This window comes from Hippocampus comes, unplaced genomic scaffold (assembly GCF_001891065.2).
Source record: "Hippocampus comes isolate QL1 unplaced genomic scaffold, H_comes_QL1_v1.1 scaffold295, whole genome shotgun sequence".
Classification (NCBI taxonomy): Eukaryota; Metazoa; Chordata; class Actinopteri; order Syngnathiformes; family Syngnathidae; genus Hippocampus; species Hippocampus comes.
The window spans coordinates 613,246-632,057 of NW_017804848.1; the positions used below are offsets into that span (position 1 = coordinate 613,246).

At 51.0% G+C, this 18,812-nt stretch overlaps 3 protein-coding genes across 3 annotated transcripts; 1 reads left to right on the forward strand and 2 right to left on the reverse strand.

The window, feature by feature from the left end:
• Window positions 1-941: 941 nt before the first annotated feature.
• snx6 (sorting nexin 6) lies at window positions 942-6,609 on the reverse strand. Its single transcript, XM_019877633.1, is given in 15 exon segments — window positions 942-2,374; window positions 2,458-2,543; window positions 2,642-2,801; window positions 2,885-2,971; window positions 3,053-3,092; window positions 3,178-3,253; window positions 3,752-3,857; window positions 3,936-4,031; window positions 4,370-4,493; window positions 4,715-4,836; window positions 5,121-5,231; window positions 5,308-5,412; window positions 6,310-6,360; window positions 6,549-6,567; window positions 6,569-6,609. Coding segments are annotated over 15 exon segments (1,263 nt in total). The 5' UTR covers window positions 6,595-6,609; the 3' UTR covers window positions 942-2,320.
• Window positions 6,610-9,478: 2,869 nt separating this feature from the next.
• On the forward strand, window positions 9,479-12,573 carry LOC109521187 (cofilin-2-like). The gene is made up of 4 exons (XM_019878852.1): window positions 9,479-9,864; window positions 11,402-11,670; window positions 12,188-12,264; window positions 12,359-12,573. Exons 1-4 carry the CDS (start codon window positions 9,862-9,864, stop codon window positions 12,469-12,471), a joined length of 462 nt encoding a protein of 153 aa, XP_019734411.1. The 5' UTR covers window positions 9,479-9,861; the 3' UTR covers window positions 12,472-12,573.
• Window positions 12,574-14,711: 2,138 nt separating this feature from the next.
• LOC109521178 (cofilin-2) lies at window positions 14,712-18,812 on the reverse strand. The gene is made up of 4 exons (XM_019878843.1): window positions 18,713-18,812; window positions 16,619-16,929; window positions 16,014-16,090; window positions 14,712-15,518 (listed from the first exon to the last, which is right to left on the reverse strand). The coding sequence occupies exons 1-4, from the start codon at window positions 18,713-18,715 to the stop codon at window positions 15,406-15,408; spliced, it is 504 nt and encodes a 167-aa protein (XP_019734402.1). The 5' UTR covers window positions 18,716-18,812; the 3' UTR covers window positions 14,712-15,405.

The window sequence follows — 18,812 nt, forward strand, 5'->3', positions numbered from 1 at the left end:
AACCATACTAAGCCACTACACGTCCACGTAGGGATTCCATCTCATTTTATTTGAGGGGGTACATTTTCACGACTGTATTGTATTTTTATAGCCATGAAATACACAAGGAAAGCGTGTTTCACCAACGGTTTCACCAATCGCTTTTAATGTGAAATATACTGACTCGAGCTCTCGTGGCACCTGCTACCACATGGTGTCACGACGGCGGTGGGTGGAATTATATTATATATATTTCGACTATACCCTTGAGTCATTGTGAAAATGAAAAGGTTTTGGACCAGTATTATAGTTTGACCAATACTTACTGCACATTCCAGCAGCAGTAAAGTAGCAGCAGTGTTAGCTGTACGTATTGTAAAGATTTATGTTGCACTACCGATACAAATACGCAGGTGAGGTGTAAGTATTACTTTGGTCCATTTGAGGTCGGCATCCTTTTTCTAGAGGATCGAACTCATTTTTAGCACGCGTCGCGTCGAAAATGTTTTTGCTCCGAGAGTCATCACTACTGGTCTACGCTGTTCTCTCTTTTACAGCAGGGTTTACTTACATACAGGTTGGCCTGGACTGGAGTAACCTTTCCTAACGGCGACGTAAAGGTTGCACAAAGGCACCGCCAACTTTCGTGAGCACTTTTAGAACTTCAACGCCCTTACGCTCCAAGTTCTTCCAGGTTATCTTGCTCAGATCAGAAAGGAGGATCCCGAAGCAAAAATGAGAATCCAAAGAGGCGCAAAGGAGCGACTCCCAACACGAGCAAAGTTGGACCTTCGGTAATTATCACATTGGACCACGACCAAAGTGTGTCTCAAACATCCATATTGCAATATGTAGCACTTTTTAATAGCAATTTGGGAATGATTACACCATGAAATGAAGCAATGTCCCAAGAAACCGAATATCAGGAAAATTTAAAAAAAAAGATAACAGGCCTTCAAAACTATTGTGAAAACAAATCAGCTCGTTTATTCGGCTGGCACCATTATTTTTGTACTCTATCGTCACCTTGGATGATACGGAAGCTTTGGTCACGTTAAGTGTGAAAAACATTCGTTTACAGCATGGTAAATAAAAGAGAAACAAACTCAAGAGTGATGTTAAGGCAAAAACACTCAAACTCCTCCTGCAACCAAAAAAAAACAAAAAAGGAGCTATGATAAGTATGAGGAAGATGACCAAGATGACCGTCAGCCCCCACGAGACCGTACTGGAATACAAAGCTGTACAAGACTTTCATTCATTTCATAAGAACAGGAACCACACCCGGAGGAGGAGGCGGCAAAAACGTCTACCGACACCCAATGATCTCGCCAAAGTTTAATGCCAGGAAACAGGAAACGCTGAGCCCCCCTTGTGGCTGGTCCCAAGCAGAACCGATGGATCCAGATCGAACCAGTCTGATCCAGAGTGATTATGACTGATGAAGACTGAGCAAGGGCGCACCACACAGATACCGAGTGATTCTGACTGGACCAGACTGATCCAAATTGAATTTGACTAGCCCACATTAGACCCGGACATGATCCAAATTGAACCAGACGGGCACAGAATGACTCTGACCAGACCTGAATAATCCTGATTGACCCACATTGTTAGACCAGGACCTGGACCATACCTGAACTAGGTTGACGCAAAAAGAACTTTACTGATCCCGAATGTACATAGTTATTCGGGGCCTGAACTCAACTCATCCAGACAGTGCCAGTTAGAAGCAGTCAGGTAGAGCGATTCCGACCGGACCAGACTGATCATGACTGAATCTGACTAATCCCGACTGAGAGGGTCAAGTGACCAGGACCTGGACCACATTGATCCAGAGAACCAGTCTGACGAAAACTGACCCACACTGGAACAGACCGATCCCAATTGAATGTGACTAATCCGCATCGACCCAGAAGGGAGCAGAACCTGGATCTGGACCAGACTGATTATGACTGATCAAGACTGAACCAGACCAACACAGAATGAGTCTGATCAGACGGGAATAATCCAGATTGAACATGATTAATCCTGATTGACCCACATTGTTAGACCAGGGCCCGGACCATGACATGCACCAGACTGACCCAGAACCTGGATTGGATTGATGCAAATGTTTGTGTGGGTGTTGATGAAGAGCACAATGTGTGGTTATTGTGATGAAGATAACAGACTTCCTGTATAGTGTTTTTTTTTTTTTGTTTTGTTTAGTTTTTTTAAGCCTTCTTGTTGTGGTTCTGTAGTCCATCCGACATGGTGCCCACAACCCCGTCCCTACAGCCCGACCCCCCCATGTAGAGAGTGTTGTCCATCTGGAGGGGCCGTGACAAGTGGGACATGGTTAAGTGTTTCCTTTCAGGACACCCAGACAACTCTGCAACAACTGCAGGTTCCCCTGCAAGAGAGAGAGAGAAGGGGGGGTGGGGACGATGACGTCATCAGCAGGCTCACCGACAAAGTCACAGACAAGGTCCCTACCTTGGCATGTTTGAGCTCCAGCTCGGCCAGCTCCACCAGGTTCTTCCTGAACGCCGCCACTCGCCTCGTCTTGAAGTCGATGAGCTCTGGATACACCACAAAGATGTGCGGAGAAAATGAGGGTTGAAGACAAACACACCAGAAACAGTGATGAAAAAGAGAGCGGACGAGGAGTGTGTGTGACCTTGCTTCGCCGACTCTGAGATCTTGTCAAACTTGCGGCAGCACAGCTGCTGGCTGGTGTCCGCCTGCAGGACGTCGCGGTTCTTGGCGCGAGCTTTGTCCAGAGCCTTATTGGCGTTCTCGTAGTCCAGCAGCGCTCGACTGCGGCGGTACAGGAGATCCTGTTGGGGGGGCGACACGCTCACATCATCGGGTGACCCGAGATTTTCGGGGCGCTGCCGTGTCGAAGCTCGCCGGGCGGGACCTTTGCGGCCTGCGACTCCCTCAGGTAGTATTTCAACAAGTCTGCCAGCTTCAAGTCCTCGTCAGCGGCCACACGAGCTTCGATTTTCTGTCAAACGTAACGGGGGCGGGGGGGGGGGGCAATGACGATCGGCCTGACATGTAGCCAAAGAGAAGTCATGTGACGTACCCTGGTCTTCTCAAAGAGCTCAGACACTTTGAGGAAGAACCTGAAACGCAAGCAAGACACCGGCGTGACTCTTCCGTTTGCGGCTGTGACCCGCAAACGCACGGTGGCGCTGGCGCCCTTCGTACTTGCAGAGGTCCGTGGAGTCCAGCGTTCCCAAGGCGTACAGAGACGACGCCATTCTGTTGATGTCGTCCGCAGCGTCTGTAGAAAAACGCAACAGATGAGTTGGAAGTCGCGCGGAGGGGCTTGACCACTTCCTATCCCCGTTTCGTGTGCACAAGTCTTGAGCTCTTCCAACATGTATGCACTTCCGGTCCGCGTTAACACACTTCCTGTCTTAAAGGACTTCCTGTTTTTGTTTTTTTTTTCCCCCCCTGGACTATTGAAACATCTTGTCCACAGACTTAATGCACTTCCTGTGGAGACATCGACAACGCATCTCATGCACTTTGTCATCTACTTCCTCTCCTCACATTTAAAGTCATCCAGTCTGCGCGTCTTATGCACTTCCTGTCCAAGTCATATGCACTTCCTGTTTCCAAGTGTATCAGCCCAACGACCTAAAGCACCGTCTATGTCTCATGCGTACATCCTGTCTTGTAAGAACTTCCCGTCGACGACTCTGTCCGCATGCCCGATGCACTTCCTGACCTTTGCGCTCTCTCCCCGCCCCCGCGCGTGATGCAATTGCCGTCTTACTCTTGTGGGAGCGGATCATCCTGTCGGATTTGGCCGAGGCGTCTTTGACTCTGTTGTGATACTCTAACAAAAAAGTCTTCTCGTGCTCGAAGAAGTCGTCCACGTCCTGCGGACAGAGAGCGTCAAACCGCGGGCCCCGCGCGGCGACAAACTCGGTCGGCGTGGAGCGGACGAAAAGGGTTACCTTGACGCCCGCCACCAGGACGCCGTCCGCCGACTTCACGACATTCTTGAAGAAGTCCTCCAACTTCTCCTTCTTGTTCTTCCCTCGCACGCTCAGCTGCGATCACAAGATGGCGACGTCATCGGCGGTGTCATGCGAAGAAACGGGTGACGGTACACATAGCCCTTTTGACGCTTTAGCCCATAGCCATGATGACCACGGTGTGGGCCACGTAGCACGGCGCTCTTTGCCCTCACGCTTCTTGCTCTCCCAACTATGCCAACTACGTTTTACGAGTGAAGCGCTAGATGTCACCGGTCATACCTGTCGCACCCCAGTCGCGAACGATCGCACACTTTTGCCTCTCGAGTAAAATGTTCAGGACAAGGTTCAGCCAGACATCAAGCGTATCGAGCAAAATGCCGAAGCCTTCCCCATTTGGCCAAGCTACTCACATCCTGGTTGTACTCCAGGAAGACGTGGAAGTTGAGGTCCTTCCTCAGGATGGGATGCGCCGCCACGCGACACAGGAAGACCTCGTGCATAGCCACCGTCTTCTTAAAGATGGCCAGGTACTCGCTGGGACAGAAAGTGAGGCCCACGCGGCCGGGAGTAGGGAATGACGAATGGGTGAATGCTTCCAAACGCATTCGGAATCATTCATCATTCTCAGCTCCCGAATCGCGACGTGGGGATTGGGAGTCCACGAAAACAAAGAAAGAAAGAAAGAAAAAAAATACTCCGACACCCGAGTCGGGAGTGAGTGGAGACCGATTCCCAACTTGAGCAGACGGACTCACGCTTCGAGCTCCTGCTTCATCTTGGTGAACTCCTCCTTGGTCATGGAGCCCTCTCCCTCGCCCAACTTCTGCAGCTTCTCTCTGGAGGCGTCAAAATCGGGTCTGGGCGGGGCGGGCGGGATCTGAAGCCCAACGGCAAGCGTCAGACGATAACACGGACGAGAGCGCGCATTCGTACAACCTCAAGCCGCTTCGGTATCTTGCTCAAGGACACTAGGGCAAGGTTCCAATGGCTGGAGATCCCTGTGGTCTGGGTGACGAGCACTCTACCACTGAACCGATTTTTACGGTATCGACGTTGATGTCAAAAACATGAAAGCGGCCAACTGGGAAGTAGAATTTTGGAATTCTTCCGAAAACTTGCGTGCACTTCGCAAGAAGTGTGAGTCTAGGCAGCGAGACTCACAATGTATCCGGCGTAGTCTTCGTTCTCCACGAACGAGTCGTGCAGCCAGATGAACTCTTCGTGCTGGCGGACCACCGAGAACTCGCTCTGCTTAAAGTTGGGCAGCGTGCTCTGCGGACACACACCGGCGGCGTGACGGGCGTCAACGGGAAGTGACCTCGCGCCACCGGACCGGAAGTGACCTCACCTTGGTGTGCACGGTGAACTTGACCTTGTCTCGTTCGCTGAGGGCGTCCGAGATGTCCACCTGCAGCGTGGCGTCCGTCTGGAGGTCCACGCTGACCGCCCTGGGCTGCACACGCACACACCAAGTCAAACACAGACGTGGTTCGGCCAAGTGGCTCCATTTGCCTGCAAGTGCGTGCGGCCCATGTTGCCGGCAACACCTGAAGCGATTCAAGCCCCGAACCCACCGAGGCGTCAACAGTTGCGACTGTCGGCGAAGGGAGATAACCTTGGCCTCGCTTTTGAGAAAAATCGCGACAACTGTTGGCAGACGTTTGGCAAAGGTTAGGCCAACAGTCTGCAAAAATTTGCGACCTTGCACGAACCCTGATGAACTCTGACATGAACACAATATTCGCCCTCAGCGATAACAGGCGCAATTGTTCGTTTCTTGCTTTGGACCGTAACCAATCCAAAAATCGGCAAAACTCTTCATTATTTCGATTCATTCCAGAATTTTGATTCAAGCCTTCACACGCAAATTCTCCAAGGTGCAACTTCAACATGAGCATTGTCGGTCAGGTGACACACATTCCTGCAAAATATATATATCACGTGGCTTTTGATGGAAAGCCGGGCAACTAACCTAGTAACCTACTACTGGATTTTAATGCTGGCACTGAGAGAGCCAAGTTTGTTGGGGGTGCTAATAGATCGCGTGAAATGTTGAGAATCACTGTTTAATATCGTCACTAACGGTGAGCTTCGCGTCCCTTCCGCGGCCGACGGCGACCGAAACCCAAACAGGTACACGTGACCGTCACGTGACCCGCTGGCAGAACCAGTTCCCCCAAAGCCGTGGCTAAAAATCAAGGTAGCGGGAAGCTAATGCTAACAGGCGGAGCTAACGCCAGCTTGTTTTGGCCACACCGGGCCCTGGGCCTGGCGTGGCCAAAGCGGGCAGAAGCGCCCCAGCTGGGCGAGAGGAGAAGAGAAGGAAGAACGGAGAAGAAGGACAACTCACTCCTCGGTCCTCCTCGGAGAGGAAGTCTGGTCCGTCGTCCAGTCCTTCCTGCTGCGGGCACACAGAGCACACAGGGACGTCATTTTAGGCGGACGAGCGGACGCCCGCCGGAACTGCGGAAGGGAATCGGAGGCGGGGGAGGGAGGCGCGGGCACTCCACCGGCGCCGTGGTTCCGACGCGCCCCAGTCAATATGAGAAAAAGAGCAGAGAAAAGAGAAAAGAGTCGAACCAAACCTACCATCATGGCTGCCAACGGGTGGAGACAGGAAGATGTGTGACGTCATTACGTTGTTTGAAAACATCTGACGCATGACGTCACAATTGACGCGCTGTCTCCGTATTCGAATTACAAATAACAAGTACTGTACTGTACTGTATCTCCAAAGAATAAAACTATTGCTGATAACAATTATCAGAGTTACGCCTACGCCTGGTAATTAGTCCAATTTTAGATATTGTTCTAATAAATCTCTAATCCCACTGAGGTGCGAACATTTTGAGAAATTTTCAATTTACAGCAGCAAAATTAAGAAAGCGAGAAATAGAAGAACAAAAAGTATATAAATAAATATACAGTAAATGGTATCGACATAAGCATATTGAAAATGGGTGTATGTAATATGTAAACATAAACAAATACATAAGTGAATTAAATAAATGGACAAACAAATAAATACATTAATAAATAAAACGCTGCGGTAATCCAAAACACATGCCCTGGTTGAAAAACTGCTAGCAAGGAAAAAAATGCAAGCTGACGCCTGTGAACGGAAGTTTACCAGGCCACTAGGGAGCACCGCGGGACCACCAGATCCTCTGCAAGGACCTGAACGCGATTGCAAGATTAGTAGATACTTTTTTTTCTCACTTTTTTTTCGTTTTTCTGTTTTACTCGTTTTTCTTTATTTCTCCAAAACATTTTATTCAATTTTCATACAATAGGATACATATAGCCTGATTAGGGTTGAGTAGGACATGTCCACTTTTTTCAGCAGTTGCATGCCTTGAACCGCGTTTGTTCATCAAAACCTGGACGATATCTGATGAACGCAAAACATACAGGAAGTACAATTACGCGCCAGAGCAAGAGCGGTGGCGAACGGAAGAGCCCAGGAAACGGCGAGGATCTGCTCTCACGGGTCTGGTCCCGCGGTGCCCTCTAGCGGCCTGTCAAACTTGGCGTCAACTCGAATCTTTTGGGGTTTTTTTTCTTGCCCTCGTTTTGGGCTTCATATGAGAGACGTGAACACAGTCATTCATCGATTCCCCTCCAAATCAGTTCCAGTCGTCCAGTATCGACATGTCCAGTTAGGAAGTGTAAGTCGAGGGGTTCGTAGGTTTTGGATGGATTGCTCTACGTTTGGAATGTGCAAAAAGGGGAGGACGACTTCGTTTGAACACAGCTTTCTTTAATTTTTCCAACGTCTGCCTCGTAACTCTCGAACGAAACCCCTTTTCCGGTAACGAGCCCACTTCCTGCTTTTCTTAGCCAATCAGATGCAAGCAACATAAGAATATTTCAGAAAGTGTTAAACAGAATATAATTTAGGTAAATGTAATATAAAAGAATATAATGCTCAAATCTAAAATTATAATCATTAACAATTTAACAAAAGCTTACAGAAGCAACAATTCAAGATCAAGTTCACCGACTGTCGCGCAAAATAGTTGGAAATGAGAGGACCCGAGCAAAACAACGCCGAGAAACGAACGCTTGTTTTGTTTTGATTTCTTCAAAGCTTTATTGATATCAACTAAAACGGCGACCGGCCAGACGGAATTATCTTGACTGGTCGAGCAACAGAACGTCCCTGGATATGAGGGTGAAAATCAAACCGCTCCAGCCAGGACAGTAGGCGCTCCATTTTTCACTTCTCAACATCATCACTCATTCGAGCAAACATGTTGATGTGATGCACTTCCGTTCCAGTTGACGGATTCTTGGTGATGTGGCTCCCTAAAGACCCACCCGCGTCGCTCGGCGAGACAGGAAGTTCTCCGCGAAAGTTTGGAACCGTCGCCACTCGCAAACGTGTGTCAGATGAGCTCCTCCCACTTCCGCACGTCATCGGACCGCCGCCCACAGAGTGACACGGCGAAACTGCGGCGACTGGTTTTGCGGCCGTTCCAAATCGTCTGATTCAGCCGCACGACGTGGCGACGTCCCCAATCGGAGCCGACGTGAATGCGCAGAATCGTTCGCGCATCCCCTAAAAGGTCACGAGACGCAGACGCGCCATAAAAACGTCAGTGACGGCCATTGAAATGCGCTGGAAAAAAAGATGGATACCCTGTGAGGGATTCATAGATTTTTAAAACCCAAAACGGTCTTCCAAAAAACGCAGAGAAACATTGACTATCCATGTTTTTTTATTTAAAAAAAAAAAAAAAACGGGGGGATGCTGGACCCCTGCCCCCCCCCCAAAACAAATATGTGGGGGGGGGGCCATATTTCCAATTCCAATTTGCGGTGGCTCTTTAGAGCCGTTGTGTGCTCCCTTTGGCCGATTTTTAGTCACCAATTGTGCCCGTACCCTCACGAGTGAAGCAGGCCGCCTGACTAACTTTCTTTACACGGAGCTCAGTGGGCCCTTAACTTGAAAAAAAATCGAAACTAAAGTCACGATGAACGAGTTGGGGTAAGAGCATCGAACGAATGTTCATCATAAAGCACGACCGACAAATGAATTCAAGTCAAAACTCGGAACACTACTAACAGGTCGGGATCAAATCCAACAAAACCAACAGATCAACTTTGAAAATAAGTCGTGGCTCAAAAAGCAAAGCATTTCGGAAGCACGGAATGTTGCCACGAAAATTGATACAACAGTAGAAGAAAGGAAGAACGGGAAAAAAAAACAACATCGAGGGGAGCACAAAAACAGGAGCAAAGTAGGAAAGCAGAAGAGCACCAAGACGGAACCATCTGAGTGGAATTCCTGCGAGCAGGTTCACACACGCTCTTCCTCTCAACTTGGAGTCCTGAGTCAAATTCCTCTGAGCGTCCAAAAAAATCAATAAATTCCCCTCACAGAGCAAAAGATGAGGACTGATTGCCAATGGCATCAAGATACATTTGGTTGGGAATAAATATGAGAGAAAAAGCACACACAGAAGAAAACTGAAAAGGGGCCTCGCGAGGACATCGAAACGAGAGAACCCTTTGAACGTTTCCTTTTCACATCACCGGGGCAGAGAAGGCCCCCCGGCAAACCTTTTCTGTAGGCAAGACCGATTTCAAAGCGGGAGCCGCCAACAAGCTACGGCAGGCGCCCCCCCCCGGGGTGCCGTGCGAGTCGAGTCGGCCCTCTCGCTTCCACCATTTGGAGTGGTCGGACCTGTTTGGGCCAAAAGGTGTGGCGTTGAGTTTACCAGTCAGGACAGGCTCCAAGTCATTCCGTTTCGCTGCGCTGTACAGAGAAAACCACTCCCAGAAGCGGCACCGTCACGTCACGCCTTTATACGTGCCTCACATAAAACCTTGTCGGATTTGTCCGGACGTTGCGAAGCTTGCGCGGTTTACGAGCCATCTCTACCCGTTTGCAGACAAGATGGTAAGCTGGCCTCTCTTTTCTCCGCTCCTCCGCTCCCGCCGTCGGTGCGCCACGACGTTTGCGGCCCCTCTCGGGGGGGCCCCCTCTCGGGTTTTCAAAGAAGTTGGCGGGCTGGCTTTAGCTCCGCTGGTTAGCGTTAGCACCTCCGCTACTTAGGCGTAGCTGTAGCTTTGGTGGAACTGGTTCTCCCGGCCGCTCGTGTGACATGGAGCAAATGTTTAGCTTCTTCTTTTTCTTGTCATATATATACAGAGATCGATCGATAGTTGTCGAGCAACTGGTGAATCTCTGCGTGCGAGCGCGCGGGTGGCTAAGTATAGCGTTTCATGACGTATGTAGAAAAAAACGCCGGCATGGGGCCGACATATCGGGTGCTAAAATTTGCTCAATGTCACATTTTTTTTTTTGTTTTTGTTTGTTTTTTCACAAATCTAAAGACTAACGGTCAGTCCAGACTCATGTCAAACGTGACCTATGATGAGGCAATCTGAAATGTGGTGACGACCGTCCCGAGCTCTCTTTTGACGAGGCGCCGTATGCGCTCGAAAGAGAACAAACATTTCGTTTGGGTGGGCTCGTGAAAAGGAATGCTTTTGGAATGGTGGTCTGTCCGTAGAACGCGGCGGCGGTGAGGTGAGGGCAACTCCCGGCATGCTCGGACCGCCCCCTTCGAACGGCGGGGATCTTCAAACTTTTCCGTCATCGGAGTGAAATCGTCGCTCAAGGGAAAGAACCCGCGTCTGCCCAAATACGGTCATGTTCACGTCGCTCCGTCCCCGTTGATTTGGACGTGACATTTCAAAGGGGGGGCGGGGGGGGGGGAAGGATTGCATCGATTAAAGCCGCCGTAAAGTGAAAATAAAAAATGTCTTGTCGATTGGACACACCTAGAGAAGTGTTGTTCACCAGCTCGCCAAATTTGAAACCAATTACAAGGAAAAAAACAAATGCAGAGTCGGCTTCGTAATGGGAAAGAATTGATCGGCTCTCTCAGCTGTCACAGTTTCCAAAGTGTGAGCTACCTGTTGGAATCTTGTTTTTTTTTTTTGTTTTTTTAAGCAGCACTTTTATGGGAGTTCAACCCTCCGAAACGAACCCAAAAATGATACATATATTTTAATCGTGACACCCGCGTATTTCCCACTGTGGTGTGGTTTGCCGTCTTTTCCACTGAAGAGCCGCAGTTCCGGGGAGTTGCTGGTGCCGGGTTTTTTATTTCTCCGAAACAGACATTGCCATCTTTGAACAGGTAGCAAATCAGAACATGATGCCCGTTTGTAATCAATCAATCAATCAATCAATCAATCAATCAATCAATCAATCAATCAATCAATCAATAACAGAAACGCGGTTGAAATAACAACGACAGAGGGACAGACCGACGGATGAGAGTTCGGTCGGGCGCGACGTCACGACAGACCGACGGACGAGCATTTGCGCGCGATTCCAAGCGGACTTTTTGTTCTCGTGAGTAGAACCCGGACGGCGTTGGGTGTGAGAGGTTTCACCAGCGGGACTCCTTGTGTGTTGTGGGCAGTCGTCAGGCGTGAAGGTGGACGGCGCCATTCCCATCTTGTTTAATTCAATGAAGTTCAAGAATACGCCGAAAGTGGCATTCTTCCGCATAAGCGACGACGGCAAGAGCATCATCGTGGACGAGGACAGACAAATCATGCCGTGCGAGAAGGACCCCTACGGCGCATTCATCAAAATGCTCCCGAGCGACGATTGCCGATACATCGTGTTTGACGTCGCCTACGGGACCAAGGAGTCCGGCGACAAGACCCAGCTGCTCTTCATCGCCTGGTGGGTATCCGCGTGCAAATGTGCTCATGCAGCTCGGGCTTCCCATTTGTCTTTCGGTTCTTTCACTCCGCAGTTGGGGGGCTTTCAGCCTCGCTTCAATAGTGCCAGAATAGACTTCGAAGGTCCCGGAGCTCAAGCGAGGCCGACCGGGCTTTGACTTCCTTCGAACCACTCTGACTCCAGCTGAGCCTTGTCGCGTGGAACCGAAACCGCTTTCAGTAGAACCGCTTAGACTCCCGCCCCCCGGCCCCGTAGAACCACTTGGTTTTCAGTCGAACCTTGTTAGAATCCCTTTGACTCCAGTACTGGAACTGGAAGGACTTGAGCAGAACCACTTTGAGTCTCGCTTTCTCCTCTTTTAAATGCCGTCGACCGGCAGATCTGCTTTCGGTTCCACGTGACATTGCCGGTACATCCTTTCAACTCAGAATTCATCTTCCGCTCCATGTCCATGTTCAAACACGATCATGCTCAAGTGATGTCACTTCCTGTTTGGTTGGCGCACGCGTGCGCACAGGGCTCCTGAGGATGCGCCAATCAAATGCAAGATGGTCCACGCCAGCTCCAAAGATTACATCAAGAAAGAGTTGGGATGTGAGTGATCAGGAAGCGCACCATGACACCCCCCCACCCCCGCATGTTGTCGTTGTCGCATGATGATGATGTCACCGGCGTGTTTCCTCCCCAGTGGAGAACGAGTGGGATCTACACGACATGGCGGACGCCATGAACATCAGGGAGATGGGCGCCAAGCTGAAAGGGGCTCTTTGCGTGGAGGGGAGGGAACTGGGATGCCAGTGACCCGGGGACCCCGACGGGACGACATCTGCGGCCTTCGAGCGGAATCTTGTTTGTGACATCCCACAAAGCCACGCTTCAATAAAAACTGGTGGCTATGCGTCCCGCCTCGTCTTTTTGTTTGCTTTCTTAGCAAGTTCGGCTTCAAACAATCGTCATCAAGTTGGGGGGGCGGGGGGTGTGTGTCTCCCCCCCTTCCTCCGACACACCCGGTTCAAACGATCGACTCAACAGCGAGCTCCGAGAAGCCTGCCGACGTCAAAAACAAGACGCTACCTCCCAAGACGGCGTCAAGAATGAATTGAGATTCGAGTTACGGCGCCGTTAGCGCACGTTGCCGATTGTCCGAAGTCTGACGGCTCCTTATCACCCCGATAAGTTTGCTCCGATTGGCTTTTAAACTGCCTAAAACTGCACACAGTAAATACAATACAACGCCTTGCTGAGATGTTCAATGTCCTGCTAAAACGTGGAAAATTCCTCTATCCTTCAACCATTATGTGTTTTTTTCCGAAAAAAAAGTTTTGGTGAATGGCGAACTTTACAATACAAAACAACGAACAAAAATTGTACATCGGAATGAACACATTTCATCAATTTTGTGTTTGATTGTTTTGTTTGGGGGTGGGGTGGGGGGGACTTCAGGACCCTATTTACCTGTCCTTCGTGGCTCTTCCTACTTTGTTTTTTTTAGGTAAGACAGTACGTACAAGCGTTTGATCACGTGCCGCTTATTGTTGGAACGACACGATCGCAGTTAAAATGAAACGGACCTTCCCAAGTCAACAGCCGGAATTTCGATACGGGTACCGGAAGCAAACTTTCCAAATAAAAGCGTGGAGCTTCGTGTCAGCTGCGTTCTGGTATGGTTCGCAAGGACCACGTGAGTAGCCCGCAGACCTGCTCTAAAAATAGATTTAAAAGTGAATTCATTGAGAAGGTGGGCGCTTTGCAATGTAATAAAGTGCCGTCTATCGACATTCATCCGTTTCTAAAACATGACCGGTGACTTCTTCATTATTAACATAACGGTAACATTATTAAAGGTAATTCGATCAGATGTGTTATTTCATAAGTGTGCGGGGTTTGGGGGATGAAGCTCACGTGTGGCAAGTAAGACTGCAAAAGTGCATTCGGGGCTTCCGCCGCCAACATCGAGCTTCCGGTCGTGGAGGTTCGAGGGGCGGGCTGCCGTGCCGCACCCAGGCAGGAAGGCCCGCCTTCGCAGACGAAAATGACCACGACCATTTCAAACTGTCCAAAACTCGAAAGGCAACACTCATGCGCCGACTTTTGAAATCGTGACATTCTCACCGTGAGTCGTAGAATAAATCCATGTCGCGAAACGTGTTACTTGACACCACGTCGCACTTAGAACGCTTTCCGACGTTTCTTTTGGAAAACCACATTTGGAGCAGCTTCCGTTGCTGGGTGCTAATAGGCTAGGCTGATAACGCAAATTGTGAGGGTTGCCTCGACTTGCAAAGTGTGGCGTCGGCGTGCTGAGCTGAGCTGAGCTGGGCTGCGCCCGGGACGTCACCGCGACGCAAATAGAAACGGGATCACATTCTCGGTGCACCCGGCGAGACTGCGCGTCTACCGCTCCATCTAAGGGCAAGAATGTGCAGCTCGCAGGAAGTCGGTCGACTCACGCAGGAAGTCTGGATTCTGCTGCCGGTCGCAGCTTCACGTTGGCTCAAAAGAGGGTTCCGGTCGCCTCAGGGAGGTCAGGGTGGGGTTCTAATTCAGTTAAATTGGCCCTGATTGACTTTGTTTAATTCTCACGCTGGAGTGGTTGCAACCGGGATCGATGGAAGCCTAAGGTTCAAATGTCGACGTTCCGCTTAAGTCGCAGCGGTCTGACGAGGTTCGACCAAAGCCAGGGACAAATTCAAACGAGGTCCTAATCGAGGCACAGTGGTGAAAATGAGGTTCTGGTAACAGTTCTAATGGGCGTTCGCGAAACATTAAAGTGGTTTGGTCCCTACTGACGTTCTGGCCAAGTCAATATGGTTCAAAGGCTCGGGGCTTGGATCGGGTTTCTCGTCCCGCCTGCTTTCCATCTCTCCCTGCTGCAGCAAACCTCATTGAAATGGTCAGGGCGCGTGGCAGCGGGGGAGACATGGAAAACAGCCACTACCAATCGAGGAACGCGATTGCCAAGCCTCCTTGGTGGTTCAGACCAAGTCAAAAATGCTCCTCGTGGGGTTCTGCGTTTGATTTGAGGCACAGATGAGACGGGAGGCGGGGCCACAGGCTTTTATTGCAGAGTGGCTTCCTGCGAGGTCACAATCAAGGTTCCACCGTAAGGCTGCGGATGTTGTCGCGTTCTCGTCGTCGCTGCGAGGGGGGGGGGGGGCGCCTCGGTCATCTCTCACCGGGACTTGGCGGGGCGAAAGGGGGTCCTATCTGTTTCCCGTAGTGTGATGCTTCCCAAATCAAAGTGCACTGTAGTGAAGTGTGGCGGCGGTGGTTACATTCAAAGCAAAACGCAAGGCGGGCGGGAGAGAGAGAGAGCTAACGCTAACTGTGCTGCGATGAATCGTGGAGCCGCGCGGCGACAAACAAGAATAAATTAAAGTCACGTAAAAAAGAAAAAGAAAAGCCTCGCAGTTGGAGGCCGAAGTTTTTTTTTTTTTTGGCAAAACTCTTGAGACGACCTTTCCTGCCGGGTCAACAATTCATGTGGCAACAAAGTGGGAGGTGTTTGCATATTTTTAAGTTAATGAGATCTTTCGGGGAGACAAAAGCAAACGAAACAAAACCCCAAACCCCCCCAAAAATTTAAAAAAAAAAAAAAAAAAAAGAAAACACTGAGGCCTGAAGACGCCAACTCCTTCATGACGCGGACACACACGGCAAGCGGCAGCGGTGTTCTGGTGGGCTCGGGGCGGTCGGGTCCGGATGGCACGGCAGGTTGGCTCGGCGCCCGTGACATCACAGCGGCTTCCCCTCCAGAGACACCACCACGTTGCCGCCCAGCTTCTCGGCCAGCGTGCTGCGGTCCTGGATGTCGTCCAGCCCGTTCACCTGCCACTCGTGCTTGATGCCTGGAGGGGGACGACGGCGACATCGTCAAGCGGTTGTGACGTGTCAAAGGGTCACGAGTCGCCGACGTCGTGCCACGATGACATCACAAGACGCCGACATCATCATCGTGAAACAACGCCACCGTGAAACGGGCATCCCGAGACGGTCTCGGCTCGAAGGGATGGGCGGATTTTTCCATTTTGAGGGAGCAGAAAACGGCGGGGTGGATCATTGAGACCGTTTGGATGCGCTCTTCTATTTGGCAGTGGTACCGGATCCCGACTCGGCAGACACTCAAAAATCAAGTGACTCGGATTTGTGTGTGAAAAAACAAACAAAACTAAAAGTCCACAGCTGGGCGATTGGAGAAAACAGTCCTCCATCCAGCGTCTCCAGTTGGTCCAGAACGCCGCCGCTCGCCTCTTGACCGGTACTCGTAAGACGGAGCTCATAACCTCTACCTACTCTGGCATCCCATCGCGAGTACGAGCCGTCAGACCGGAGGAAGCGCTCACCTGTAAACTTTTTCTTGATGGCGTCTTTGGAGCTGGCGTAGATCATCTTGCTCTTGAGGGGGGCGCCATCGGGAGCCCTGCCGGGGAAACAACCGGGAAGTGAGGTCACGCGCAGAGGAAGCGCTCTGGCCGCCGACCGCCCGCCGATGCGACCTACGCCGTTAGCGCGCACCAGAAGCTAGATTCCAGCTTGAAATCAAAATGGCTCCAACAAGATTCCAATCAAGTCATAGCACTGCCGATGCCGCCCACCCTCCCGATGAGGTCTACAGAAGACACTTCGGTTTCACGGAGTTTCTACCCAAAGTCAAGGTGACACCAATGGGGCCCCACAAAATGTTGCCAAAGCGGCACCGCCAAGATCGCGGCGCTTTTCAGGAGCTCGGACAGCGATCGGATTGGACCACCAGCGGGATGGAATAAGATTCTCGTCATTCTCCAAAGGCCAAAGAGGAGGTCAAATCTCCAAGGAGTCGCTCCGAAGTCAACGGAGGACGTTCAACCGAAGCCGCGAGGAAGGCAAAAGCAAGCGGGAAGCGACACGGCACAGAGAAGGAAGGAAGCGCTTCGGGCGCCGGCCGACGCGTTAGCGCGAGGACACGCACCAAAAGATGAAGACCAGGTCCTCCTTCTTGGACTCCTTGGTCTCGTAGGTGGCGTCGTAGAGTCCGTATCGGCAGTCGTCGAGGGGGAGGAGCTTGACGAAGCAGGCGTACGGGTCGTCCACCGTCTCGCCGATGTCGCCCACCAGGATCTGTTTGTTCTCCTCCACGATGATCTTCTTGCGGTCGTCGCTGAGGCAGAAGAGCACCGCCTTCTTGCGCTGCTTCACCTCGTCCGGCGTCCTGTGCGACTTGCGCACCTTCATGTCGTTGAACACCTTGATGACCTCGTCGTTCACGGTCACACCTGACGCCTGGAGACACACGCGCGGCAGGTTATCGCGGGAACCCGCCCGTACCGCCGGCAATTAACGGAAGAGAGCGGAAACGACCGACGGCTCGGCTTCGAGGCGCGTTGCTGTCGAACGGCCGCGCGCCTGAGCCGCAACCGATTCCAAAAACCAGATCCCGTTCAAACAGTCACAAATTGCTCCGAAACGCCGGGCCAATTCTATCAGGGCCTTTTCAAGTTTTTGTTTTTTTTTACTGGTGATAATATGAACTCATTTCCAAGTCAATGTAAAACATTTTTTTTTGAAATTTACGCGAATAATATAAAATGTCATCTCAACTCTCAAAAGTCTTTTTGAAAATCATACTTATGACCCAAGTCAATGTTGGATCAAATGTGATTTTCAGTGGCTCCAAGGCTGGTCCTGGTCAGTTCCTGACTGGAGGTGTTATTTTTAGGTCTATTTATGTATTTTTTTGATTTCATTGGGACAGTGAGCATGAGTGCACACAAGAATAAACTGTGTAAATGCGCCGGACTTAGCATAAATGCTAGTTTCCAGCCATAGTCCCAAGGCAGGTTTCTTAACATAAAATAAAATATCACACGACACATAAACAACACATAAAACACGGACCGTCTTAGCCACTTTTCCTGCATACGCTTTGTTCTTTGAAGCAGTTCCGGATGAAAGAGGAGAGAATCCAAGTGTCCTTTCACCAGTGGATCGGAGACGTCGTGCTCAAAATGTGCACACGTCTGCTACAAGCTGAGTTTGAAAGGAAACGAGAAGCTGCGGCGTCCGTCGACAAAAAAAAAAGATTGGTTCACTTTTCCTGTCTCATGTCAATCCGTTTCAATTCCACGCCGGCGACTCTCAGTTCCAAATACGCATCCGCGCCGTCTCTCCTCTCTCATCCTCGGCTGCACAAGCCATCCCATCCGGCCGCAGACCGTCCCAACAGCGCAGACATCTTCGCTAAACAAAACGGGGCCTGGGATGCTTCCCATCCCGGGCGCAAAAAACAACAAGCGTCCCGTCCTAGGGGGTGGTGTCCAGCGGCGACAAGTCAACAAGCGCCGACATACAGTACCTCCCAATGAAAATCAGTGGTGGTACAGCCGTGCTGCCGAGAAGGCGCAGGTCTGGACCGGACTTTGGAATTCGGCCGGACTGGGTCGGACCCTCGGCAGTGGCCTGGTGTGTCAGAGGCAGGACCCCCGCCTGATTTAAAACGACTGACATAAAACCCCTTTCTCTGACTTTCGGATGAACTGGGTGTACAAGAAGTGCTTCTTGTGCACATTTGGAAGGTCTGGCGACTCAATGTACCTCGCATGGCTTTTTAATTATTTTTTTTTTGGAAGCTGGGACTTTTCCAACATCATGAATTTGATAGCTGAACATGCCATCCAGCCAGCCAGCCCCGGCCCGGGCCCAGTCCGGCGCGCCTGCTGGCGCTACCCAGCTGCGGAGCTAAAATGGCCGCCCCGGGGCATAACGGTTTGAATTCCGGCGTAGGGCGGAGCGCGCCGCCGAAGCCCACCGGAGCGGACAAGTCAAAAGCGGCGCCGGCGGCCTCTCTCGGACGCAGGTCCCACCACTCGAGTGGCGTTCGAGATCCTCTGCTGACTCAGTGGAGCGGCGGCGAAGGCGGCGGCGGCGGCCATGCTGGCTAGCACCACGCTGGCCGCCACTCAACGACACGCGCGCGCGCACGCACAAACTCTCACACGCCGCCGACGGCTTCGCCGGGGGCCCCGGCGAAGCCGCCGGTGCCGTCGAAAAAAAGGCCGCTTCTTACCATTCTGTCCCGGATTTGTCGGCCAAGTTACGCCGTTACAAGGCTTCGCTGAAGGTGGGGAGGGTAGCGACTAGCAAAAGGGTGGACAAGCCGAGAAGGA